General features: G+C 50.7%; 1 protein-coding gene across 1 annotated transcript in view; it reads right to left on the reverse strand.

Annotated features, from left to right (window-relative positions):
* Positions 1-10: 10 nt before the first annotated feature.
* Positions 11-27094, reverse strand: part of Coro1c (coronin 1C) — a 73892-nt gene continuing 46808 nt past the window's right edge. The window contains exons 3-10 of the mRNA XM_028861680.2: positions 23448-23570; positions 8857-8986; positions 6530-6711; positions 5309-5428; positions 4337-4441; positions 3548-3693; positions 1644-1701; positions 11-389 (exon numbers count right to left, since the gene is read on the reverse strand). Coding sequence (XP_028717513.1) covers positions 27-389; positions 1644-1701; positions 3548-3693; positions 4337-4441; positions 5309-5428; positions 6530-6711; positions 8857-8986; positions 23448-23570 — 1227 coding nt within the window. The 3' untranslated portion in view covers positions 11-26. The remainder of the gene's footprint in view (positions 390-1643; positions 1702-3547; positions 3694-4336; positions 4442-5308; positions 5429-6529; positions 6712-8856; positions 8987-23447; positions 23571-27094) is intronic.

A 27094-nucleotide genomic window follows, 5' to 3' on the forward strand; every position in this document is an offset into this window, starting at 1 on the left:
ATTCTCAAGACAGCGCAGCAGGCATTTCAAAGCCAGTGCTGGCTAGCCGAGCAGACCAGAGTCACCAACCCCCGGGCACTGCCTGGACCAGGGAGCTTTCCAGGGGACACAGGCCCAGCCCAGTCCCAGCACACGCTCCTTACCACACTGGCCGTGTCTGTGGTCTTCTTGGGAGCACTGATGAGATCGCCCTTCTTGTTTGCGGCCGGCTTGCTGTCCAGAATGTTCTTCTTGACCACCTTGAGGTCCCTGTTCTTGCCGGGAATGTAGCCATGCTTCAGGGAGATGAGGACCGGGTCGGCGTTCTTCCCCTCGAACCACTCCTCTGCTTCCAGCGCCGCCTCCGGCCCCGCCGTGTCAGGGTACAGGTCGTCTTGGAAGAGGTCGGACTGCGACAGGCATTTGGGCAGCATCGGTGAGTGGGAGAGGCGGGGGTTCTCCTGAGCTGCTCGTCTTTCTGCGTGCTGAGGACTATGTCCCGTGGGCATGTGAGTGTGTGTGCATGTGTGCGTGTGTGCGTGTGAGCGTGTGTGCGTGTGTGCGTGTGTGCATGTGTGCGCGTGTGCATGTGAGCGTGTGTGCATGTGAGCGTGTGTGCGTGTGAGCGTGTGTGCGTGTGTGCATGTGAGCGTGTGTGCGTGTGAGCGTGTGTGCATGTGAGCATGTGAGCGTGTGTGCGTGTGTGCGTGTGAGCGTGTGTGCGTGTGTGCATGTGTGCGTGTGTGAGTGTGTGCGTGTGTGCGTGTGCGCGTGAGCGTGTGTGCGTGTGTGCATGTGAGCGTGTGTGCGTGTGAGCGTGTGTGCGTGTGTGCATGTGTGCATGTGAGCGTGTGAGCGTGAGTGCATGTGAGCGTGTGTGCGTGTGCGTGTGTGCGCGTGTGCGTGTGCGCGTGTGTGCGTGTGTGCAGGGCAAGTGTTCCACCACGAGCTGTCTGTCTCACCCTTGACTCCCTCTCCCACTGTGTGGAGAGCGGGGATCACAGGCACGTGCCATCACACTGATCTGAGTTCTCTTCTGAAACACGAGTCACTTAAAAACTGGCTGCCTGGAGCTGGAGAGACTGATGGTGTGCTGACTAGTTTTATGTCGTTTTGGAAGAGGGAACCCCAACTGTGAAACGCCCCCACCAGAGCGCCCTGTGGGCAAGCCTACAGACAGTGCATTTTCTCAGCGGACAGTTCATGTGGGAGGGCACACTCACTGTGAGGGGAGCCACCCTGGGCAGGTGGTCCTGAGGGCTGTCAGAAAGCGGACTGAGCAGTCACAGAGCAGACCAGCAAGAAGGGCTCCTCCATGGCTACTGCACCAATTCCTGCTCCAGGCTCTTACCCTGACACCGAGTTCAGCAATGGAGTGTGACTCGAGAGTTGTAAATGTAAATAAAAGCTTTCTTCCTCAAGCTGTTTATAGTCACGATGTTTTATCACAGCAACAGAAGAAACCATAACTGATGGGTGGCTCAGTGGTTATAGGCATTTGTGGTCTTGCAGTGGACCTAGGCCTGATTCCCAGCCCCCACACGGCCCTGGTTCCAGGGGCTCTGACAGCGTCTTCGGATCTCAAGCATGAGGCAGGCACACAGACAGTGCAGACACACACGCAGGCAAAGCACCCACAACCAACCCTCACCCCGGACACTTACCTTCCTGGGGACAGTCATGATGATAGGCTCACACTTCCTCTCGTGGAGCTTGAAGAACCTTTGAGGAGAGATAAGGCAAAGCTGCAGTGGATGACATGTGAGTGACACTCACACACGACTCTGCGGTGCCCCGAGGCATCCGAGCCTCACGTCACTGACCACCGCATCTGCTGCCCAGGCCCAAGCATGCTGTGTGCTCCTGTTACAGGAGAAAACAGACTGAGCGCATCCACGCAGTGCAGGCAGCAGGTGTGGGAGGCCTGGGAGAGGTGGCCGCAGCAATGCCAAGTGTCAGGTGCTGGTGGACGGCACAGCCAGGCCACGGTGACTCACCACGTCCCCAGACACGAGAGCACAGACTCACAGGAGGCAGCATCTGTGCCCTGGGTCCTCTGCCAGTACGTGTACTGGACACATGCGTGACACACGACCGGAACGTTTTTCTTTGGGTTCTCATGTGTGTGTCTTGTGTTTCTACACACATGGCACACGTGTGGAGCTCAGGGGACAACTGCTGGTGCTGGTCTGCAGGCACCTTTCACCCTGTCACTTTCACAGTTCACTATTATTTCTGTGTGTGTTAGTACGTGGGTGCGCGTGCACAGCACACACGTGCAGGGCAGAGGACAAGCATAGAGCCAGCTCCCTCTTCCACTTCACAGTTCTCAGGGTCACTCTCGGGCCGGCAGGCCACGTGGCGAGCATCTTCACCCACTAAGCATGCTGCTGGCCCTGCCTTCTACCTTTTGTGTGCGGCAGGCCCACACTGGCCTGGCCACTGCCACACAGGCCGGCTGAGCTGACTCTGGAGCTTCCTTCAGGGATCTGTGTCCTCCTACTTCTTCTCACTATTGCTGGGATTACAGGTGCGCATGCACCGCAGGGCATAAACATAGGTTCTGGAGACAAGCTCAACTTATGCTCGAGAGACCAGAGCTTTAGCAACTGCATGTGCTGTGGAACAATCCTTTTCTACACTACGAGTATGTATTACTCTCATTGGCTAATAAAAAGGTGACAGGCCGGGCGGTGGTGGCGCACGCCTTTAATCCCAGCACTTGGGAGGCAGAGGAAGGCGGATCTCTGTGAGTTCAAATCCAGCCTGGGCTACCAAGTAAATTCCAGGACAGTCAGGACTGTTACACAGAGAAACCCTGTTTTGAAAAACCAAACCAAACAAACAAATAAACAGAATTAAGAAAATAAGTAAATAAATAAGTGAGAAGCTGGCAGGCCGGAAGCTGGGCAGGAAAGCCAAACTCAGAATGGTAGGAAGAAGGGAGGCAGTGAGAGGAGACACGAGCCAGCCGCCCAGGAAGCAAGACGTGCTAGAGACAGATGAAGCCACAAGCCACATGGTAATACACAGATGAACAGAAATGGGTTAATTTAACTTGTAAGAACTAGTGAGTAAAAAGCCTGAGCTATTGGCCGAGCATTTATAATTCATATTCAGCCCAAGTTGGTTATTTGGGACCAGGTGGTCAAGACAGGATTCGGGTCAGATTACAACCATCTACCTTTTTGGTCTGTTTTGTTTTTGTTTTTGAGACAGGGTTTCTCTGTGTAGCCCTGGCTGTCCTGAACTTGCTCTGCAGACCAGGCTGGCCTCAAACTCAGAGATCCGCTTGACTCTGCCTCCCAAGTACTGGGATTAAAGGCGTGCACCACCACTGCCCAGCATACTGCAACTTTTAAAAAAGAAGCCAGACACGATGGTGCAGGTCTGTAACTCTAGCACTTGGGAGATGAAGGCACAAGGCTCTTACCCACCTGACACCAGGAAACACTGCCCACAGCAAGGACAGGTTACAAGCTATCATCAACTCCAAACACCCCAAGGTAGTCTTGGAGTCGGCTTGCTCTGTCATGAACAACTGGACACTTAGGGTTCAATTCTTTACCTAGCGATCTCACATTTGTTGACATCAAGTCCCCGCTTAGACATGTAGCCCATCCCTCGCTGAGGCTCCTTGCTGCTGAATGTGTTGAGGTAGTGGACATATGGGGATTCATCCGTGATTTCAAAATAGCGGATACTGCTGTCACCCTACAAGAAACATTTTGTTTAAAAGGGTGGTACCCCACACCACCCCAGAATTCATGGGAGTCTAATTTCAGTAGCTGACCACTGCTCTCTCCAAAGACATTTGCCTAAATTAGAAAACATGTGTCTCCCCACCAAGATAAGTCCTTCCTACTTAGAATCCTCTAGCATGTCCTTTCGAAGGCTCCTCTCCTGGGCCTAGAAAGCAGGCCAGGGCAAAAATGTCACTGGCCCACACAACTGCCCCAGCATAAGCTTCCAAGTCAAGCGAGCAGAGGACGTGGCTGAGAGCACAACTGCCTGCTTGTGTGTTCACTCCCTGGCCAGGGCAACAACCGACAACCCGAGGAAGATCAAAGTGTCTAAAACCCCATGGTCATCTCGTTTAGAGAGGTCAGCTATGTTTTTGGTAAGCTACCCAAGGCAGGTGCTAGCTGGGCTAAGAACAAGTGAATTATGCCAGTGTGACCAACGACTACAACCTGGTCTGAAAGAGAACATGTGCATGTGCGCACGCGCGCGCACACACACACCCCAGTTAGAAACATTTAAATAATACGTTAGTCACACTGGCTTCTAGGTCTCTGGAGGATGAGCCCTGCCTCTTCTAGGGTTGATGTCACGTCAGGCACCCGCTCCCACTTACCTTCCCGCACAAGTAAATGATACTGGTGTCTGGGTCGTAGAAAGGCAGCAGCACCCCGTTGCTAGTGTCCATCTCATGAAGAGCGATTGGTTCCTGCATGTTTTTCTGAAAATAAGTCCAAAAACAATATATAGACCCGCGTAGGCACGTGTTTAAAAGACAAATTCTCAGAACCTTGTTATACATTCTTTGACAGAATCCATTTTCCCAGAGAATCTAGAGTGTGAACAACACAGGTATATCCTCACACACGTGACACCAGGGACCAACTCTCCGACAAGTGTCTTGGTGTGACCATGCACAATCAATGCACACAGCATGGCTCCACAATAAAGACAAAGAAGCCTTTCTCCTTTGCAGCTGTTTTCTAAAAAGATTTTTGTTTTTAAAGGCCAGCCTGGTCTACACAGCGAGTTCCAGGCCAGCCAGGGCCATGTGGTGAGCCCCTGTGCATGAGTGCAGTTGCCTGCTGGGGCCAGAAGAGGGCACCAGAGCCCCCGGAACTGGTGTGAGCACAGGGCACACAGGTGCTGCAGCCAGCAAATGCTCTCGCCCCAGCCATCTGTCCAGTCACTACTTACTAAAGGATGCAGAGATCTAGAAAAGCGAAAGACTAGAGAAGCCACCCTGTACCCTACAGTCCTGCTGCCACCGTGGCCGGCTTCCTTTGCACACTCAGTGTTCCACCCACGCAGCTGAGGGTGTGTAAACCGCTTATCCAGCTCTGAACACTCCCCTAAGCAGACCGCTCAGTCTTCATGAACTCAACAACACAGAACTCACTTCCCAGATCCAGCAGGCGGTGGAATCCTCGGGAGCTTCATGAGAGCACAGCTAAGGTGTACTCACCCGTGCTCCGCTGAGGACGAGAGCTAACTCAGGGCAGCAATAGCTTAAAGACCACATGAGAACCTAAGACCCTGCCAGCCCAAAGCCCCGCTCAGAACAAGGGAAAGCTGGGAAGGGGCCTACCGGGTTCCAGAGTGCCAACTGCCGCTCACTCATGCGGCTAAAGCCAGTAGTGAAGACATTGCCGTCGGCCAGGAAGATGGCGCGCATGGGCCGGGCTCCCTCGTGTGCTTTCTCCTTCTCCTGGGGAGGGAGCAGATGCAGATGGGATACAATCAGACAGCAAGGTGGGAAGGCTGAGTGGGAAGCCCACACTGGGAGCCAGCGTCCCCCGCCCCAAAGCCCAGCAGGCCATTCCATGTTCCCTGAGCAGGACTCAAGGCCATGGTTAACCACCGCCCCCATATGAGGAGGAAGTGACACTCAGTGACCTGGTCACAGCAGCAAGCAGAGCCCCAGACAGACTGAGGAGCCCCACTCCTACCACAGTCTGCTGCTGCCCCAGCCCACACGCCGCAGCCACAAAGCTCATGCAACAAGGCTCTGCCATACATGTTTCTCAAGAGGGTGGCCTGCAGGCTGGAGCAGCCAACAGTGTCTCCAACATCACAGGACACAAGGAAAACTGTCCTAGCATTGTCTGGTGGATGAAAGTGGCTGAGGAGCCACCCCTGAAGATACTGGGTAGACAAACAGAGGGCTGGAAAGTCCCTGTGGTGCGTAAGCACCAGACATGATTGCTGCCCAGCCCTAGACGGCGTCGATAAACATCACATCTCAGGCAGCCTCAGAACACGGCTAAGGTGAGCTCTTGTTGGACTTCTCCCTGCAGCTGCAGTCCTGGCATGTACACCTTCAGGCAGGCTATGTGACTCTGTGGAAGCCCTGCTGGGTGGCAGAGGCCGGCACTAAGCTGACGGCAGGGCCTGCTGCAGGTCTGCAGGGCAGCTGGACACTGTTCTGAGATGGCGTGGGCATCAAGTAGGGAGCACAGTGAGATCCCCAGACAGGTCCCAGTTCGTCTGAGCTCCCCAGACCTGAAAACTCCTAAGGGCATCATGAGCCGTGTTCCGTACCCCTGTGGTCCCAGCACTCGGGAGGCAGAGCCTGGCACATCTCTGTGAGTTCCAGGCTAGCCAGGGTTATACAGCGGGATTCTAACTGCCACGAAGGGACAGAGCTGAACCAAGGCTGAAGTGACTGGAGAGAGGAGAGACTGGGCAGTCACCTCCCTGCTCAGCTGGTGCCTGCACGCCACAAGGGCCCCGAGGTTTCACAGCACCAGCCCTCGAAGCAGAGTCCAGGTTATTGATCGGCTACCAGGGCTGTGCTAAGGCCACTCACCGCCACGATCTCCTGTTTCCTGGGGTCGATGACTCTCACTTTCTTGTCTTTGGATGCGGTACAAATGAGGCTACCGTTGCGGTTCCAGCTCACGTTGTAAATCATATCTGAATGCATATCGTCCAAGTTGATGAGGGCCTCCCCCGTGCCCACGTTCCAGATGATAATGGCGTTATCGCATCCTGCGCCAAGCAGATCGACCACAAGATGAGAAGGGCCAGCACAGCTTACCACAGAAAGCTGCAAGCCCCGCGGGACACGAAGGCGGGGAGGGAGGTGCGGGTGACTAGGGCCTCCCCAGCAGGAGGCTGGGGTGACAGGGTTTGTGTAAAGAAACACTTTTAAAGCAACACTGAAACCACCAGTCAACCTAAACGGAACCACAAGGAAGCCAAAGCCTCGTTGTTTAGAGTCAGCTGGACTAACGGAACCAGGGTTTCAAGTAAGTACCCTTTTCCAGAAAGGTAAATCAGAATGGACATCACTTCTGCTCCTCAGAACCTGGGGGACACATGACTTCAGTTTGTGACACTGTGAGCCAGGGTCCTTCCTGTCTATGAAGTCAGGGTAAATTACAGTACCAGAAGGGAGATGGGACTGGGCTATTGCTCACCGAGATCTTTATCTTTAAAAGGGGGAGATGGGGCCAGAGTGATCTGTCCATGGTGAGAAGGCTAAAGTGAAATCACACTGACATGTGGAGGTAGAAACTGTTCCCCAGAGAGGCCTACAGTCCCCTAGACACTCAGGCCCGTCCTTGCTTCGAAAGTATCTTCTAGGCCTGTGGTTCTCAACCTGTGGGTCGCAAACCCTTTGGCAAACCTCTATCTTCAAAAAATATTTATTTATGATTCATAACAGTAGCAAAATTACAGTTATGAAGTAGCAATGAAAATAGTCTTGTGGTTGGGGGGGTCATCACAGCATGAGAACTGCGTTAAAGGGTCGCAGAGTTAGGAAGGCTGGGAACCACTGCTCTAAGTGCTTAGAAGATACCTGAGAACCAAGAACTAGAGCAGGAAACTCATGTTGAAACCTGTACAACAATATCAAGTGCTGTAGCTGATGTCTGGCCCTGCCTTCCTGCATCGGCTCCCCAGGAAGCCTGACCTCTGGGGAGGGCCAGGCACAGGGTGCTCACACAATCTGAAGGGACCGTCTCCTCTGCTTGCACAAGGCAAACAGGAAAACGGGGTAAGCCTGTATGGTCCCAAGTAACCAGGGGACAGCAGGTCCCTTCCACCACGTGGTCCCTCGGCGCTCTCTCCTCCCCCCCTGGCTTTGGTCCCTAGATCGTCAGAAGGGCTCAGGTGTGGCCAACCATGGCTTATTAAGGTTGATGCCTTACAGTGTCTTCTGTGAAGAGGCCTTTGGTTTCAGTAGGTACCTGGCATTAAAGTTTTAACTTCACTCACCACAAATAAACATCTCCTTGGTTAAAAACTGACCTGCCCAACTCAAAAGAATACATGTTTTAAAATAATCCAGTATGGATTAAGGTATAATTCATACATATCCATTACATACACCTAAGGAAGGTTCTGACAAATGCCTATAACCAAGAAATAGCTTACTTCCGTCACCCCAAAGCTTAACTACAGCCATTTATATTCCCGTGTGTGGTGTGTGCATGTGCACCTGCACTGTGCAGAGGCCAGAGGACAAGCCTGGAATTTGCCACCGGCTAGGCTGGCCTGTCAAAGTTTTGTCCCAAGGGACTGTTTTCCCTCTGCCTCTCCAGCACTGGGACCACAAACCCTGGCACCACACCTGACCACAGCCGGCTTCCCTAACAAGGTGCAGACGCACTTTACTGAACGAGTCACCTCCCCAGCAGGCTAGCCTTGAACTTCTGCACCATCACATCCAGTTATGCATTGCTTTAGAAAAAAGAAGGAAAGGAGGCAGTCAGGGATGCAGGGAGGGAGGGAGGGAGGGAGGGAGGGAGGGAGGGAAAAAAAATCTAAAATCTGGGCAAAGGCAAACATTCCTGTAAGCTGAAGCTGGAAATCAGGCAAGAAGCCAGCAGAGATGAGGCTAGACACTTCCACACTCCACCCTGAGACAGAAGGAGCCAGGCTCCCTGCATTGTAGACTAGCTGAAGGGTCAGAAGCAGCACCAGTGTCCAGAGCTGGGGCTGAGCAGATAGACCGGGCTTTGCCAGCAGGAGTGAGGGAGAGGCGTGTGGAAAGACCACAGGGCACCACACTGAGTGTACGAACCCACCCACACTGAGACAGTCCACCACGCTCCTCGGTGCTCTGCTTCAGTGGCCGCACACCTGTCACTCCCCCACACACAGGTGAGCCAGCCCGCTGGTGCCTACCTGCGCTAAGAAGCACGTTGCGGGCTGTCGGATGCCAGGCGACGATGCCAACTCTTTTCGAGTGACCTTCTAAAATCACCACAGGTTCGGTCAGGGAAAGGGTCAGTCCATTTTCTGGGATCTGCCAAACCTGTTGGAAAAGGAAGGAGATTATTGGTCTGAAAGCCACCTGTCACACTTCACTTCAGGTCACTGTGGCCACCCAGTGGCACTGGGGTAAAAGGCACAAGGAAGTGACAGTCTTAAAAATGGACATATATGGGCTGGAGAGGTGGCTCAGTGGTCAAGGCACTGGCTGCTCTTCTAGAGGACCTGGGTTCCATTCCCAGCACCCACATGGTGGCTCACAGCCATCTATAGTGGGGTCTGGTGCCCTCTTCTGGCATGGAGGCTTACATGCAGACAGAACACTCATCCACATAAAATAAACAAACAAACAAATGGTTTTAAAGATGTGGCTATACTAAGGACTTGATAACCTTGTGTTTCTTCGTTTGGGACCTGCCAGCCGATGGGGTCCTCAGAAGCACAGGTTGTTCGTTTTGACTGAATCCTGTTCTCTTTTCTCTTCCAGTGAGATTTTCTTTCTGTAGTGTGGTAGAGGTATTTCCACCACTCCAGTGTGAAGCACAGAGCCTGTGTTTACACCATTCATCCAGCAGAGGGCTTCCTCAGTGCTTCTTTGGGGGGTCAGTCACTTTGTCCTCTTCTCTCCATAGCTCACCCGCTACCCACTGTGTAGTTTAACTATCTTATACTAAAGGTCATGGGGGTCACCACGTCCAGGCTCACATTCCTTTCTGAAATGGTGAAACTATTCTAAAGTCTATGTTGGTGGCTGTATGGATTCATGAACATATTAAAAATTCACTGAGCCAGGCCTGGTGGAACCACCTTTAATCTCAGCACTCAGGAGTCAGAGGAAAGCGGATCTCTGTGAGTTCGAGGCCAGCCTGGTCTACAGAGCGACTTCCAGGTTAGCCAGGGCTACACAGAGAAACCCTGTCTTGAAAAACCAAAAAAGAAAAATCATTGAATTGGACCCCCCCGCAGACACACACTTTCCCATCTGAGACAGGAGCACGATATGCCTGGCGGTGGTGGTGGCATACACCTTTAATCCCAGCACTCGGGAGGCAGAGGCAGGCGGATCTCTGTGAGTTCGAGGCCAGCCTGGTCTACAGAGCGAGTTCCAGGAAAGGCACCAAAACTACACAGAGAAACCCTGCCTCGGGGGGTGGGGGGGTGGGGGAGGAAGGTGCACGATATCACTGCCTGGTTGCATTGCACATTTTAAATGAGCAAATTCTGTATAAACTGTATCTTTAAAAGAAACCTTATTTGCGGCTGCTGCCGTTGTGTGTGTGTACGCATGCGTGCATGCATGCCAGACATGGTGCATGTGGCGGTCAGAGGACACCTTTCTAGAGTTGCTTCTTTTCTTCCACCTTGTGTGGGTTCCAGGGACTGAACTCACATCATTAGGCTCACATGTGTGAGTGCCGTTCGTTACCTGCTGAGCTATCCTGTTGGCCCCATTAATTATACTGTAACAAGGTATACGTTTAAAAAAAACAACAACAACCTCTGGGTGCTGGAGACAGCCCTGTGAGTGAGAGTGCTAGCCAGCAGGAGAATCTTGAGTTTGGGCCAGACATGACTGGGCATGCCTAGAATTCCAGGATTGGTCGGGGTGGGGCATGGAGAAGAGGACTCTGAGAGCTCATGGGCCAGTCACTTGGCCCCGACACACCTGTGAGCTCTGGACTCAGTGAGGACACTGAGTCAGAAGGTGGTGACATGGACAGCAACAGAAGAGGGCGCCTGCGTTCTTGCCCTGGTCAACATTACTGGGCAAAGTGTATTCACTACACGCGGGCACACATACCCACACCCACTGGCTGACGGTCACAGGTAGAGGAGGAGGAGGGACGCAGCAGAGAGAGAGAGAGAGAGAAGACTCGATGTAAAACAGGAAGGGAGGGAGCTCTGTCCTGTTTTAGAGTCTTGCTATGTATGTAGCCCAGCCTGGCGTCAAATTCCAAACCACCCTCCCCACCTGAGCCTCTGAGTGCCAAGGTCACAAGCCTGAGCCACAGGACAGCAGGTGAAGGAGGTTTAAAGCCCTAGAGAGCACTGTCAGAGGGCATCTACTCTATCAGAGTGAAGTTTAGAGCGGTGAGTCTTTCAAAACCCAGATGCTCTGAGAGCAGCCTGCACTCTCCTGGTCATCTATCTCTGCAGCCACCTCACATTTACAGTGAAGACTGAAAGGAGCAAACTTACCATCCTGAAAAGACTTGGAGGGCACAGTTCAGGAAAGCTGGAGCTTTTAGGAACACTTTACATTTGCAGTGGAGCAAGTGTGAGGAAGGGTGGCCTTAGGGACAGACAACTGTCTGGTTTCAGTTGTGTGGCACCAGGAGAGAGCTGGGGTAGGTGAGTGTATGAAGTTCAGCTCAGCTGCTGTCTTACGAAAATGCCAACAACAGTTTGCCACCCTGGAAGATGAGCAAATGTAGTGGGTGATTCACTCACTGTCATAGCTGGTTCCACTCGTAAACATAACCTCTCCTGGAGATCACAGGAAAATAAACCAACCCCTTGAGGCTCAAGCCTAGAGGTCACCTAATGTTCTACCCCGGCTCCCACCACTTACGCAGGCAGCTGAGGCTCGCAGAGAAGGCAGGGTAACAGCATGCCTCGCCTCACCCCTCCCTGGCCAGACAGGTCTGCTCCTTTGGGGTGCGGGGGCAACTGTTTACTCTCCAGTAGGACAGTGTGCATTCGTTCTAATATACACAATTTTTATTTTAATAAAACTAAAAGGTTTATGATTAGCCAAACAGCTCTGGGTTGAACCTGGTTGTCTGAGTATAATCAGGATTGGAACCGTCAACAGAACACACAGGAAACAATGGTTGTTACTTGGATGAAAGCATGAAGTTGGCAGAGACAGACATGAAAACTGGTTATTCAAAGGGTACTCATTTTTTCAAGACGAATCTGACCCAAGCTTCTAAGTAATTGCAAGTGTGGTCACACCATGTACTAGCTCCAGATGGCACCCTCGCCTCAGCCTGCTGGGATTCCCAGGGTCTGTAGCAGTGAGCTTCGTAAATCCTGATGCATGGCAGGCTCTGGGTATCACCAGCATTTCCACCCTGGCATACAGGAGCGGCCGGGTTCAGCATGGGCCTTCGCTCTCTCCACTTCTCCTTCACTATCTCTTGCTTGAGTGGAGAGGAGATGTCAACAATGAAAACAAAACGTCAGTTATATGACAGAGTCTTAAACCTGTCTGCACTGGACTTTGGGCAGACTCATGGCTCTCCACCAGGCAGGAGATGCACTAGACCAGGCACCTTTTACTCCCGGTCCACACACACGCTGCATTTACTGAGGAGCCACCACAAAGCAGGTCTGGTACCGATGATTTCATGGGCCCCACTCTAGGATTCAATGGCTGAACAAGAAACTGAGCTTTCCAATGGACGGACAACCAGAGACAGCAAACGGAAGTGGTAGGATACGGAAGGCGCTGGAGCTAGATAGATGAGTTCAAATCACATGAACATGCTACAGATGTAGACTGCCCACCGCAGTGGGCTCCAGCTGGACTGAGGGTGTCCACTAACGTGACCCTGAGGTTTGCACTGACCCAGGGTGATTGATGGTGGAGGGTGGGTACGGTGACATTTAGGATGATGCAGAAACGCTGTTACATCGGTTAGGTTCGTCCCTCACATCATTCACAGAGCCCAGTGTGACCGGTGCTGTGCTGCCATAAGTAGGTGCTGACTGCAAATGCAAGCGTCACCAGTACCACACAAGCTGGTCCACCCAGGAGCTGCTGAAGAGATGACCTCCAAGAATGAAAAGGAGCAGGCGAACGGGAAGAACAAAGGAGATCAAGTGGCCAGTTCCAAAAGAAACAGCACAAATGCACACAGCAGTTTTCTAAAAAGCATCTAAACAATGCCCTGGAGAGGCTGGCCGAGGGCCGGCAGAGAAAGGAGCCAGTCAGGACGGTAACAGCACAGGCTGTCAGCTGAGGAGTGTCTGGGAAAGTCTGGGAAACAAAATGCAATGGCACCGGGACCAGTGCCTTGATGAGCATAAACACTGCTCTCGCCGTGCACTGTGGGAAAGAGCTGCGTGTCTTCCCACACTCAGCACACCCTCTGGCTGGCGCTGCAGGCCCTGCTCATGGGCTGTTATTATCTGGCTCTCTGCCCAGAGGGTGCCTGCTACTTCTGGTAATGGCCTGTCAATGTGGAGTGAAGGTCTTGCTTCCCGGGGACAAAGAGCATAAGTGCCACTCTATGCCTGAGTCTTAGCACAAGCTGGCGCTCTGGCCTGGGCCTCTGGGGCTAGGATGCTAATTAGCCATGTTAGCACTAAACTCTTCGCTGCTGGGAGCCAAACTCCTTGTTTATCCTGAGGGAGCATGGGCTGTGCTTACAGAGGGTTCTGGAAAGGTCAACTGAGCTGAGGCTCTGCACAGTATTACCCTAATAGGAAACTGCTCGTGGGGAGGGACAATGGCTCTGGAGCTGGAAAGTCTGTGTCCTGGACACTGCCCTCCTCAGCTTCTGACACCTCAGACAAGGCGTGCTCATGTGAGCCTGAGTTTCCATGTCACATGACGGGTGCGGTCCCTGCCTCCCCTATGCCAGCCACTTCAGTGATCGAACACAAGCATGTACATCGACCCGCCATGCACAAGGCGCTTGCTGCGGTTCCTGACCGCACCTCTTCCCTCCTGTGGCCACACACACTTTTAGGTTTGAACACTGGGACTTCTGAAAGGAATCTTGTCTTAAACTGAACTAACTAGTGCCCACTTACACCCAACATGCCCTACATGCGAAAGCCCTGGTTTATGCCTGGGACACTTAGTGCTAATGCTGTCTGGCAGGCTGGTGAGCTTTTCTCTGCTGTGTCTACAGACTGGTACCCCAACACCAACCTGCTTTCTCACAAACACGGAGTGAGCAGGGAGGCAAACAGCAGAAATATCTTCCACAGAGGGTGCCTCAGCACATCATGGACAAGTCACTACCCAACTATTAAAAGGAAAACACAAACAAAAGTCTTCAAGTCCCTTAGACGTTCTACTGGACAACACATTACTACAGCATGTTTTGTTCTGAAAGAAAGGAAAACAATGCGCCCCAAAGGGCTTCCAGATGAAAGAGGGTATCAATACTGAACCCAGCAAGGTTCTGAAAAAGCTTCTCAAGCATGTTTGGGACAACCGAATGACAGTGTCCTTTGTGCGTGTGAAAGCCTGCCCAGGGAAGAGGACAGGGAGCCCCTCCAATGGAGACAGGGCAGGGAGAAACTGGGCTCCTCTTCAGTATGAATGCAGTTGGTTTAATGGTCTTATTTTTCAAACACAGCACAAATTGAAAGCGCACAAACTGTTTCCAGACCCCACTCTCCTATCTTGACCACCCTCTGGGAACTCGCTACTGGAGGAGGCACTACAATTACAGGCTCGGAGTGCTTTCTTTGCAAAAGGTCCTGTTTTTAAAAAGCCAAAGGCACTGATTTCAGAGGGAACACGGAGGAAGTCTCTCAAGACACCAGGTGAGGGGTGTGCTGTAGAGCAGCCTGGAGGCCCCATGAGGCAGAGTGTGGTGCCTGAGAATTTTCTGGAGAGCAAGCTGAGCCTGGAACTAAGTGTGGATCCGCCAAAGGCAAACGATCAACATCCCAGAGGCAATCTGTACACAAGACACACCCCGGGACACACTACAGCACAGCTTCCACTTCTACTGTAAGGAATAAAGTTTGCTGGACAAACCCATGATAAAAGCACAAGGAAACATGGTCCAGTGTTTATTTTTGTTTACTTCTATAGGCTAAAGACTAATTTGAGAAGAGGGGTGAGTGAAAGCATTCACCAAAAATAAATAATTTGCTACTGCTTAGAATGTGACGGCTGGAGACAGCTAAGGGCTGTCTTTCCATCTCGCAGACTCTGGAGACATCGCTTTGCACCTCCCCTCCCCGGCCTCCACTACAGCTTCGGCATTTATGTCTGACCACTGCTCTCCAGACAACAAGGGTGGCCAACAGCAGTCATGGACCTAACTTGACTGTTCTTGGAAGTATTTTAGTCCCTGCCATTTACTAGGGCTAAAATTTCTCCAAGTAAAATATTTAGAAACCACAATCTCAAAAACTCTCCATATGAAGCCATCGCCAAAGAACAGAAGGCACACTACAGAGCCCTGGACTGGCCAAAGGCAACAAGCAAGCTCTGGGAGGAGAACTTACCTGCTGCTCGTTAGTGTCAAACACTGCTCCAAACAGCAGGACCTAAAGTGCAAGGGGTCCACTTGACTCCACTTTCAGGCTGCTAAAAGAACAGGCCTTTAAGGGCTGGAGAGATGGTTCAGCAGTTAAGAGCACTGGCTGCTCTTCCAGAGGACCCAGGTTTGATTCCCAGCACCCACATGGCAGCTCACAACTGTCTGTAACTCCAGTTCCAGGGGATCTGACACCCACACACGTGCAGACAAAACACCAAGGCACATTTTAAAAATGCACAGTTTTGCTAGGTGTGCTCAGTGCACACGCCTTTAAATCCAGCACTCGGGAGGCGGAGGCACGCAGATCTCTCTGTGAGTTCAAGGTAGCCTGGTCTACTGAGTGACAGCCAAGGTTACACAGAGAAACTGTGCCTGGAAAAACCAATATATACACAGACAGAAAAACTCTTAAAAGATGGGGAGGCGGGGCTGGCAAGGCGGCTCAGTGGGTAGAGGTGACTGCTGACAGCAGGGTTCAAGCCCTGAAGTCCGTGAAAGATGGACACCGGTGCCAGCTGCAACACCTGCCTCCCCCAGGAGGAGGAGGAGGCAGGAGGGCTGCCTGGAGCTCACGGGCCACCTAACCCTGACTCCACAGCGGCACAGACGGGGACCCAGCCTCAGCAAGGCAGAAAGAGAACCAATTCCCCGAGAGGCGCCCTCTGACCTCTACGAACCTCCCACACCACACCAAGTAAAATGCAAAAAACAATAAAGATGGAGACGCCAGCTTGGTGAGCACACCTATAATCTAGCATCTGGAAGAGGAAGCAAGGGAGTCCTAAATTCAAAGCTGCAGATAAATAGTGGGGATTGGCCTTTTCTGGCCTAACACCGGAGGTGCCACTTCAACCGAGTCAGCCGATACAATGAACAGATTCACGTTTACAACCCAAAGGGCTTAAATAATTCAAAAGCAGTTTTCAAAGTGGAGCAGACCCTCTCACAGCCATGTGACGCACCGGCTCTGCTGTACTCTCCTACAGAATGTCAATGAAGGTGGTCTTGCAGTCCTTATGAACTTCCAGTTCCGCCCGACCCTCTCCACAGGCCTGGCTTTCTGTCAGCGCCCCACTGTCTATGTGAGGCGGAGGCTGAGAGTCTGGGAACTTCTCAGCTGGCCTGAGACCCCAGCACGTTACCTATCACCTGAGGCTCCGGGGCCACTGCCCCTGCCAGTAGAGGGGCGTGTGTGTGTGTGTGTGTGTGTGTGTGTGTGTGTGTGTGTGTGAGAAAGTCTACAATCTACTGCCCTCAGGACAGACAGGGAGATGAGCGGGCGTGCCTGTGAAGTTCCCTTCAGCTGCTCAGCTCTGAAAGCTTCAACACGTCTGTCAGAACACACAATTTAGAGCCACTGAGTGATTAAAGTGTGATCGAAGTGCCAGGCCCATACTTAAGAGTTTAGGGAAATTAGGAAGATTTAGCCCAGAGCACTACTTAACTAACAAAGTGTTTGCTCTGCCAGGACAGGGGCAGCGGCAGAGGATTCTGGGAAGAGAGAGGTCTGAAGGACAGCTGGTTTGGGGATTTGCCCAAACCTCAAGTACAACAGAGCAGGTAGCAGACCAAAGCACTCAGGGACAGATGAGACCCAAGTCACGGGGCACTACTTCCCTGACCCGGCACAGCGGTGACTGACACTCGGGCCACCTTTCCTACCCCCACCCCAAGGACTGCAGAGGCAGATACGCCCTGGGCCTAGTGGTCTCAGAACCCCAGCAAGGGCTTCTTTCCCTTGACAAGAAAGGCCAATGGAAGAGAGCCCTGAGGGAAGGGTTGATCCCGCTGGAGCAGGCAGGAAATGGGGGTGGGTGGGGGACGGGACAGGACAACGACATGGACATGCATGGGAATGCGAAAGGCCAAACAAAAGGCGGGCTGGGAGAGCAAGCCTCCACATTTCTAAACCCTACATAACACACTCTGTGAGAGCAGAGGCCAAAGCAAGCCTCCTTCTGGAAACTCCAAACTGAACTCACACAAAACTTGGGTGGGAGCACTCAGGTACACATGTGGACAGGGTGGAGCGAGGGAGACGGCCAGCAGGTAAGGGCTCTTGTTGCTGGAGGATCCGGGTTCTAGTCCCAGCACCCACGTGGTGGCTCACAAACTTCTACAACTCCGGTTCTGGGGGATCTAGGGCCCTCTTCTGACCTACATGGGCAACAAGCACACATGTAGTGCACAGACAGACACAGATAAAACACCCCCACACATAAAATACATAAATCTAAAAAAAATTTTAAAGTATGCTAAAAAGATATGCTTCAAAAGTTAATAAAAAACTAGCATGCTATTTCAAAGTGAGATTAAAAAGACATTAAGAAAAAAAGAAACATAAATCAGAACTGAAATTTTAAGACAAATAAAAAAATTAGAAATTTTAAAAATCGCTTTAAAAATGAAGGCGTGGGCACACTGGAGATGGCTCAACCGAGCACTGGCTACCCTTGCAGCAAAGCTGGGTTCACTCCCCAGCACCCACAAGGTGGCTCACAACCCTCTTTAACAACTCCAGCCCCCAAGAACCCAATGCTGTCCTCTGGTCTCTTCGGCTCTAGCATGCTCACGGTGCACGTAAACTCATGTGAGCGTACAGACAGATAAAATAAAATAAACAAACAAAACATTAATGAACTCCAAATAAAAAGTAGCCACCCAAGTGGCTACGAGGAGCAAAGGTCCAGGAAGACGGCAGTAACGAGGGGGGAGGCCAGCCACCTGAGGAAGGCCTAAGAGCGCTGGCACTGGAGAGCACTGGCACTGGAGAGCGCTGGCACTGGAGAGCGCTGGCACTGGAGAGCGCTGGCACTGGAGAGCTCATCAGCCCAAGGCACCTCCCCGACCCCCACTGTGTCTCTATAATCACTGGAAACACCTCCTGCCGGTGGTCACCAGTCCACCCAAGTGCTTAAGCTGGTCCCCAAGGACGGACCAGAGACTAGAAGCAAGGGAAGCAGCTGAGACTGCAGTCCCTCCCGGATGAGGAGAGAGCTGCTGGTAAAGTGGATGTCTCCGCAGGAGACCACCCGGCTACCTGGGCTACCTGAGCACCCGTGCTGTCTTCCTGCTGACCGCCACAGATGGGCGCGGCCTTCTAAGTGCAGTGTGAAGGGGAAGAGCTGTCGGACTCTGGTCCACCAGGAGCCTTGTACCACCACTGCCTTCACTTGGGCCACTGGGCAGACAAGCCTCGAGGAGGTCACTGGCACTGGAGGGCCACTCTCCTCGTCCAAAGTCTACAGCTTGACTGCCAGGCCGAAAAAGGCAAAGGCTGTAAGACTTGGCACTGAACCAAGTCAAACGGGCACTGTACAGGAACGGAGAAGTTCTCCAAGGTAAAGAAACGGAAGACGCATCAACAAGACCTACAGTCTATAGAAAGAAGACAGGCCTGGAGCAAACCCACATGTGCAAATCTCACCCAGGAGACAGAGCAAGTGGAGCTGGGAATTCCAGGCCGGCCTGGCCTGCACAGAAGTTCCGGGCCACAGGGCTACACGGCGAGTGTCTCAAAATACAACAAGGTCTGGAACAAACTGACAAATACTGAAGACAGGAACAGGTCACAGGAGCCCCCAAACTGTGCATGGTAGGGCACACCTACAGTCTCAGCATCTGTACACCAAGGCAAGGACACTGTGTGTTTGAGGTCAGTCTGGGTTATAATACAAGACCCTATTTCACAAGAAAACAACAACCAAAAAATCCCCTGATGATTTGGGATAATTTTCCGGGTGGGGGAATGACTTGAAACTAGGGGGCCAGAAAGATGGCTTAGCGGTTAAGACCACTGGCTGCTCTTATAGAGGACCTGGGTTCTGCTCCCAGCACCCATGTGGCAGCTCATAACATAAACATCTGTAGCTCCAGTTCCAAGGGATCCTATGTCCTCTTCTGGCCTCTTTGGGCACCAGGCATACATGTAGTGAACATATATACATGCAGACCAAACATGCATACCCATAAAATAAAACACACAAATCTAAAAATTTTTTAAAGACTATATTAATATACCATACCATGTATTTAGGAACACTGATTCTTTTTTTGTTTTGTTTTGGTTTATTTTTTGAGACAGGGTTTCTCTGTGTAGCCCTGCCTGTCCTGGAACTCAATCTGTAGACCAGGCTGGCCTTGAACTCATAGAGATCTGCCTGGCTCTTCCTCCCAAGTGCCGAGATTAAAGGCATGTACCACTACCACCTGGCGGAGCACTGATTTCTGTGCTCCAACAATGTAATAGTTTGGGGAAAAAAAAACCTGTAACAAAGCAAAAGGAATGCCTGATAAGTAAAAGAAAGCTAATTTTCTGACTTTCACAGCAATGCCATTTGCTAAAAGAAAATCAAACAATACCCAGTCAGATCTTCATCTGCGGGTCATGACTTTGTCAACGGCAGATTGGTGTGTGTCTGTGGCTGGGGGAGATAAAGATGTACTGAACTTGTATAGACTTGTTATTTCCTAACCAATACAACTTAAGAACCAGTTATATGGCACTTACATTGTACTGGGGATTGTAAGTAATCTACAGATCTCTGTAACACATATCTGTACAGACGATCTGTGTATAATGGACACATAGGTTATACACAACATCAGACATTTAATACACATGACTGGAACATTGGAACATGTGTGCGTTCTAGATTCTGGGTCAGTGGTCCTGAGGGATGACTACTTTTTATTGACAGAGCCACCCAGGATGTTCTCAAACTTGTGATCTTCCTGTCTCAGTCTCCAGAGTGCTGTGGTAACAGGTGTCGAGCTAGATCCATACCAAGCTTGAACAACTTCAGTAGTGGATGGAGAAAAGCAACAGCATGGGTGTAAAAGCTATTGTCCTCCTTATAAACTACGGTCAGGGCTGGAGAGGTGGCTCCTCAGTTAGAGCACTGGCTCCTTTTCCAGAGGAGCAGGGTTCAATTCCCTGCATTCACAAGGCAGCCCACAACTATCTATATAAATCCAGTTCCAAAAGATCCAACACCCACTTCTGGGCTCTACATTTATACACATGGTACACATACATACATGTAGGTAAAACACTCATACACATAAAATTTTTATTCTAAAAAACACTATTTACATTACAATCATAACAATAGCAGAATTACAGTAATGAAGTAGCAATGAAGATGATTTTATGGTTGGGGCCACCACACCATGAGGAGGAACTGTGTCCAAGGGTCACAGTGTTAGGAAGGCTGAGAACCGCTGCTCTCAGATTACTAAGAATGGGCAACAACGACACAGTGATCACAATTACCCTCGCACCCAGACCATGATACAGAAACATCACTTTCCACTCAGAGAAACCAGGGTGTAACAGAAATGGCCAATCACAGTCTGCCAGAGATGCCCAAGGTGAGCCTGAGACCCTTGACTGAATCACAGCCAGGAAAGTGATCAAAGATTACACAGCCACTTTGGGTCTTAGGGGGGAAGACAGGGCAGGCTGAGCTTGGAGACACGATATTTTTGAAACTGATCAAATATGTTCAAATAAAGTGAAGGGAAAACTTCATTTTCTGGGGATGATGGTGTGCTAACTTGTCACTGTGGAAACAGGGTAAGCTGAGAATCAGGTGCTTACCCCGTCCCCTTCCTATGCAATCCGAACACCAGGCAACTGAGGAGGAAGCGAGAGAGCAGCACCGGGTAAAACTGGCTCAAACTGGAGAACAGAGCAGCAGCAGCTATGAAGCCAGTCTGGGCTCCTCAAAGAGTCACGAGCTGTAGGGACGAACGAAGCTCTGATAGCTGTGCAAACCCAACAGGACAGAACCACAGGAGCCTGGCCTCAGGGGCTGGACCTACATCAACTCTGGGATCTAGCTTCACATTTGCAGGAAATTCAGGCCAGAGCCCCTGACCTGCTCCAGAAGGACAGCCAGCAAAATCCAGACAGTTGCCAAGTACAGATGAAACCATCGGCCTTCTACAACAGGCGTCCTGTAAGACACTGACAGACGGGGAAGACACATCGCTGCTGTGCACAGCTGGCATTTAGAGAGGCACAGTGAGCGAGCAGCATTCTACAGAAAGAGACGCTCACAGAGTAGAAGGTGTGGGGAGGGCATGGAGGGCGGCAGTAAGAAATCACTCGCTCACTCCATTCACTTCACCTCGACATTCTTTAAATACTGGTGTTTTATGGACGTTGTTTTAAGGGGTACCGCGATCAGTAAGGCTGGCAATGAGGAAACAGATCCGACCGGCTTCTCCATCCACAGCAGTCAGGACTCTCAGCTGTAGGTTCTGGCATCAGGTCTAACCTGTGTTCCCTTCCACAGCAAACACATCCACAGTCACTGGCCGTCAGTCCAGCCAGCACACACACAGAAGGACTCCTTTACTGGCAGCACATTCCATACGCTTTGCTTTCAGCTGCCAAAAGCCCACGAGGGAGGAAGGTGGGAAATGTTTAAATAATGCAGTTCAGGAACTAATTCGTCTATGCACATTTTAGTAATAAAGCACCCTAAACAATGTTTTGGTCTATAGACAACAGAAAGAAAATGGAAGGAGTGTGGTTCTCTGAGCTCTGCCTAAGGTAGACGACAGACAGCCCATTCTGAGGTAAGCAACAGCAGCCCTGCCTGCCCTGCTCCCACCTGACCTTGTTGACATATCTTGGGAAAGCGTTGTGTCTGAGCCAGGGTTCCTAATGCTGTGATAAACACCATGACGAAAAGCAAGCTGGGGAGGGCAGGGCTTACCTCAGCCTCACACTTCCACATCACTGTCCATCACTGAGGGAGGGAGGGAGGGAGGGAGGGAGGGAGGGAGGGAGGGAGGGAGGGAGGGCAGGAACTCCAACAGGGCACAGTCCTGGAGGTAGGAGCTGATGCAGAGGCCATGGAGGGTGCTGCTTATTGGCTTGTTCCTCATGGCTTGCTGAGCCTGCGTTCTTATAAAACCCAGAGTCACCAGTCCAGGGTGGTCACTGCCCGAAGTGAGCTGGGCCCTCTCCCATCTATCATTAGTTAAGAAAACGCCCCAAAGGCTTGCCCAGAAGCCAATCTAGTGGGAGCATTTTCTCAACTGATAGATATCCTCTCTTCCTAAATGATTCTAGCTGGTGTTTAGCTGACGTAAACTACCAGTGCACACTGAAAATTGATCCAAGTCAGTAGTCCTGTTGAAAGTGTACACTCAGGAGCAGGATGCTGTCTCCTGAAAGGTGCCTTGAGGAAAAAACTGGGAAACTGAGGTAGGAAGATCATCAGAGGAGTTTCAACAGCAGCACGGGCCACCTAGCAAGAAAGATCTTTGCTGTGGGATGGTCTGTATGTCAAATTGCTCTGATTGGTCAATAAATAAAACACTGATTGGCCAGTGGCCAGGCAGGAAGTAGGTGGGACAAGGAGAGAGGAGAATTCTGGGAAGCAGAAGACTGAGGCAGAGAGACACTGCCAGACACCGCCATGACCAGCAGCATGTGAAGACACCGGTAAGCCACCAGCCACGTGGCAAGGTATAGATTTATGGAATTGGATTAATTTAAGCTATAAGAACAGTTAGCAAGAAGCCTGCCACGGCCATACAGTTTGTAAGCAATATAAGTCTCTGTGTTTACTTGGTTGGGTCTGAGCGGCTGTGGGACTGGCGGGTGACAAGGATTTGTCCTGACTGTGGGCAAGACAGGAAAACTCTAGCAACAGATCTTTTCAAAACAAACTTTTTGAGGCCAGAGAGATGGCTCAGCAGTTAAGAACACTCGCTGCTCTTACAAAGAACCTGGGTTCAAGCTCCCACGTGGCAGCTCATGATTTGTTAACTCCAGTTCCAATGCCCTCTTCTGGCCAATGTAGGTGCTACATTTACAGGGTGCACAGATAGGGATGCACATAGGCCAAACACCCATACACACACAACACAAATAAAGGTTAAAACAAAACTTAACACACCTCTTCAGCAGCAGGTGGAAATACCTTCCACCATCAGCGTGGAAAGCAGCCCTTGCCATGCTCCCATTGACCCCAACACTTGCTGTTAGTCGACTTTATCTGCCCTGGAGCACACAGTTTAGGACAATAGTCTTCTTCGCTCTATTTATTTTTTGGTAGGGTGCTCGTCTTACTTGCACTCAGATCTTCCCTACGGATATCAACTATCAATGGGCAGGTCGTCACCCCCAGACAGAACAGAACGGAGAACATACAACTCATTGACACAAGGCTTGTCGTTCAGCCGTAATGTATAAGCCAATGGGCTCCACACGGCTAGGATGAGTCATGCCACACCCTAGGCACTTACCATAACGGTGCAGTCCTCTGAGCCGCTGGCAATAACCTGATCGTTGTGTGGACACCAGTCTATGTCCAGCACTGGTCCTGTGTGGCCACATACTGTGGGGTAGGATTTGTCAATTCGCCCCGTCTGAAAGAAGAGACAAACCAATCATGTAACACCACCAGCACTTCCTCCTCATCCCCACCCCAGGTGCTGCAGTCTCTGTTTGATCATGTTCCTCTTCCTCGGGGCCAACAGGAGGAACCGTCCATTTTCACTCTAGAACAGTTACTAATGGCGCTCCACCACATTACAAGGACCCAAAGTTCTAGAACCAAAATATTTTGTCTGCATTAAAAACAGCAAAGACAGCCAGGCAGTGGTGGTGCACACATTTAATCTCAGCACTTGGGAGGCAGAGGCAGGTGGATTTCTGAATTTGAGACCAGCCTGGTCTACAAAGTGAGTTCCAAGACAGGCAGGGCCACACAGAGAAGATCCTGTCTTGAAAAACAACAAACAAAAAAAGACAAAATAGCAAAGAGAATGCATGTCTTCCCTAATATACAGTTCTATAGCAGTCATATTGTTGTAGACAAGTTTTGCTGGGTTAAGGGGGGCTTTGGTATTACTTAAAACGTAAAATATAATTCCCTTTTTAAAAGTTGACTTTATTCTAAATTATGTGATCTGTGTGTACAGGAGTGCCGTGCCTGTGGAGACCAGGGGTGCTGATCCACTTGGAGCTGGAGTTACAGGCAGCTCTGAGCTGGAAAGTGAACTTGGGTCCTCTGTGAGAGCAGTATCAACTCTCAACTGCTGATCCACTTCTCCAGCCCACCTAAGCTTAAGAGAACAAGCTGGCGGTATATGTGGTGACTGCTTCAGAAATGACTGACTGTTCAGTCTAAAGGAAAGCTGGAGCTACTGCCCAGCGCTAAAGGGTGGGGCTGAGACACCTCCATCAACAGAGACGCCAGTCAGTCCAGCTCACAGCATGCTGGACCTTCCCACCCGGTTACAAAGTCCAGTTCACACCAGGCAGAACCTTCCCACCCAGTTCCACAGTCCAGCTCATAGCATGCTAGACCTTTCCAGAGAGTTCCACAATCCAGCTCATACCGGGGTGGACCTTCCCACCCGGTTCCACAGTCCAGTAGTTCACACCAGGCAGGACCTTCCCACCCAGTTCCACAGTCCAGCTCACACCACGATGGACCTTTCCACCTGGTTTCACGGTCCAGTTCACACCATGCTGGACCTTTCCAGTTGGTTCCACAGTCCAGCTCACACTGGGCTGGACCTTCTCACCCAGTTCCATATTCCACTAAGAAGAAGATGTTGTTCGAAGTTACCACAAAGTGCCCGTGTTATGTGTTAGAATCTAACAAGCCAATCTAACAACTTGGGGCCAATCAAGACAACTGTGTTATGGTGGTCTGGGTAAAATATGTAAAGGTGACTTACAACACCTGGGACGTAACAGGCACTTCATAAAACGGTTACTGTCGGTAGTTCTAGCACAGTATTTACATTACCCCACCACTAAGAATTAGCCAATATATATTTTTTTAATTACCTGTACATTTCTATTGACAGACACGACACTGAGTGCTGGAGCCTCGATGTGGAAGGGGCAGCCCTGTGCTCACCAAGGAGTGGAGGTCAAGAGGGCATCCACGAAGGCTCCAGTGACAGTGTGCATTGTCACAGCATGGCCAAGGGTTGCTAAGAAGATGTGATCTATGATGAGGCTTAAAGATGCTCAGACCTGCAGTTCCTTCAGAGATTCCCCCTTTCCCTGCAGAAGTCATTAAACACTGAGGCTGGGGATCTGGCTCAGTGGCAGAATGCTCACCTAGCATACACAAGACCTGGGGTTCAGTCCCCAGCATAGCAACAAAAAGAAAAGGAAAAACAGGAAATGCCAGTGGACACCACATCATGAAAGAATCTGGCAAAGCACAGCATTCAGAACCAAGACGGCCAGGCCAGAGTGACATCCATTTCCCAAGTACAGGCTTAGCTGTCGAACCTTTCCAGTTCTTCACCTGTAACGGAGTGCTGACAGTTTAGTCTTTACCAGCAGATGTGACACTAAGCAAGCCAAACAAGGTCCCTGGACGTTTGTTAGTGTCCCAGGACATGACACATTGCAGAATTCAGCAAACACTGGGATCCACCCTATCATAATGTGGGAGGCCCAGAGGCTCTTGTGCTCATGGATAAGCACAAGGGAAACCAGGAATGTTAAACACACAAGGTTGTTCCTTCAAAGGAAGGGATGCATGACTTGTTATCCACCCAGAAGGCTGGGAACAGACATGGTTAACTTAATAGCCTGGTGACCTTTGCACTACCCTCCACTATACCCTTATCATGAGCTTGCCAATCTATAAAATCTATCTTCACGGAAGGTGTCACATGTACTCAATCTACCAACCCATCTTTATGGAAGAGGTCACGTGTCCTTTACAGAGAGTTTCGATATAGTCGTGTCTTAGCTTTATTGTGCGCATGGGACTGAGTTAATTATCACCAGCAAAGTTTTCACCAAATTGCGCTGTGCCTAATATGGCTATAATAAACTGTTTGGGGTCAGACTCCCAAAGTCTGAGCCAACATCAGCCATTCGTCATGCTGAACGGAACCGCCTTCCTGCCTCTTGTATCAGAGACCCGCAGCACATCTCCAGAACGTCTCTCCCCCCTAAAGGAGGAGGAGATGGGTTCACCCAGTTCTCACTGTAGTCCTACAAAAGCCACAGGAGATGGACGCCCAGCTGACTTGTCCCCTGGGTAAGTGCTGTTGTTTAGTGCAGGCGGGCTCAACGGTGTTGCTCTGTGGGACACTATAAACATTTCTAACTTCCATCTCACCGTGGTTTTAAAGTTGTCTTTTTGAACGTGTGATAGTTCATCGCCTAAAATCTCCTAAGACAGGAAGACCAGAATAGCATCTGGTTCCCATGTCAATAGACAATCCTGCAGAACAGAAGCCAGACAAAAACTAAACAGATATGTAGATAATGGCTAAGAATTTTCCAGGTTTCAGCCAGGCGGTGGCGGCGGCGTACGCCTTTAATCCCAGCACTTGGGAGGCAGAGGCAGGCGGATCTCTGTGGGTTCGAGCCTGGCCTGGTCTACAAAGTGAGCTCCAGGACAGCCAGGGCTACACAAAGAAACCCTGTCTAAACAAAACCAAAAACCAAAACAAACAAAAAACAAACTTTCCAGGTTTCAGCACAGGCCTAAGAGTCTTTAGACTCAACAGGCACAAGTCTCATGTAATATAGTATGTGCATGGGCTTCTCTCTCTGTCTCTGACACACACACACACACACACACACCCCTCAGAAGCAGCCCCTGAGAGAGAAGAGCATATTTATCCATGGACAGAGTAGTGAGATGGGCTGTATTAAACCCGGGCTTTGGAAAAGGTCACCCTTGTATCCTATGTCCAAATAAACCATCATTCAAGAGTGATCCTTTTTAAAAAACAAACAACAACAAAAAAAGACATTCAACAAAAATAATACCACAAATGAATCTTTGTTCAGAAGAGTTTAAAAAAAAAAAAAGACCAAAAAAAGTGGTCAATATGGTAAGTTTGGTATGAATTAACTGTGCAAAAAGGCAGTGAGGACGGCTAGCAGAGTACAGACCAAAACA

The sequence above is a fragment of the Peromyscus leucopus genome, chromosome 23 (assembly GCF_004664715.2).
Source record: "Peromyscus leucopus breed LL Stock chromosome 23, UCI_PerLeu_2.1, whole genome shotgun sequence".
Taxonomy (NCBI): Eukaryota; Metazoa; Chordata; class Mammalia; order Rodentia; family Cricetidae; genus Peromyscus; species Peromyscus leucopus.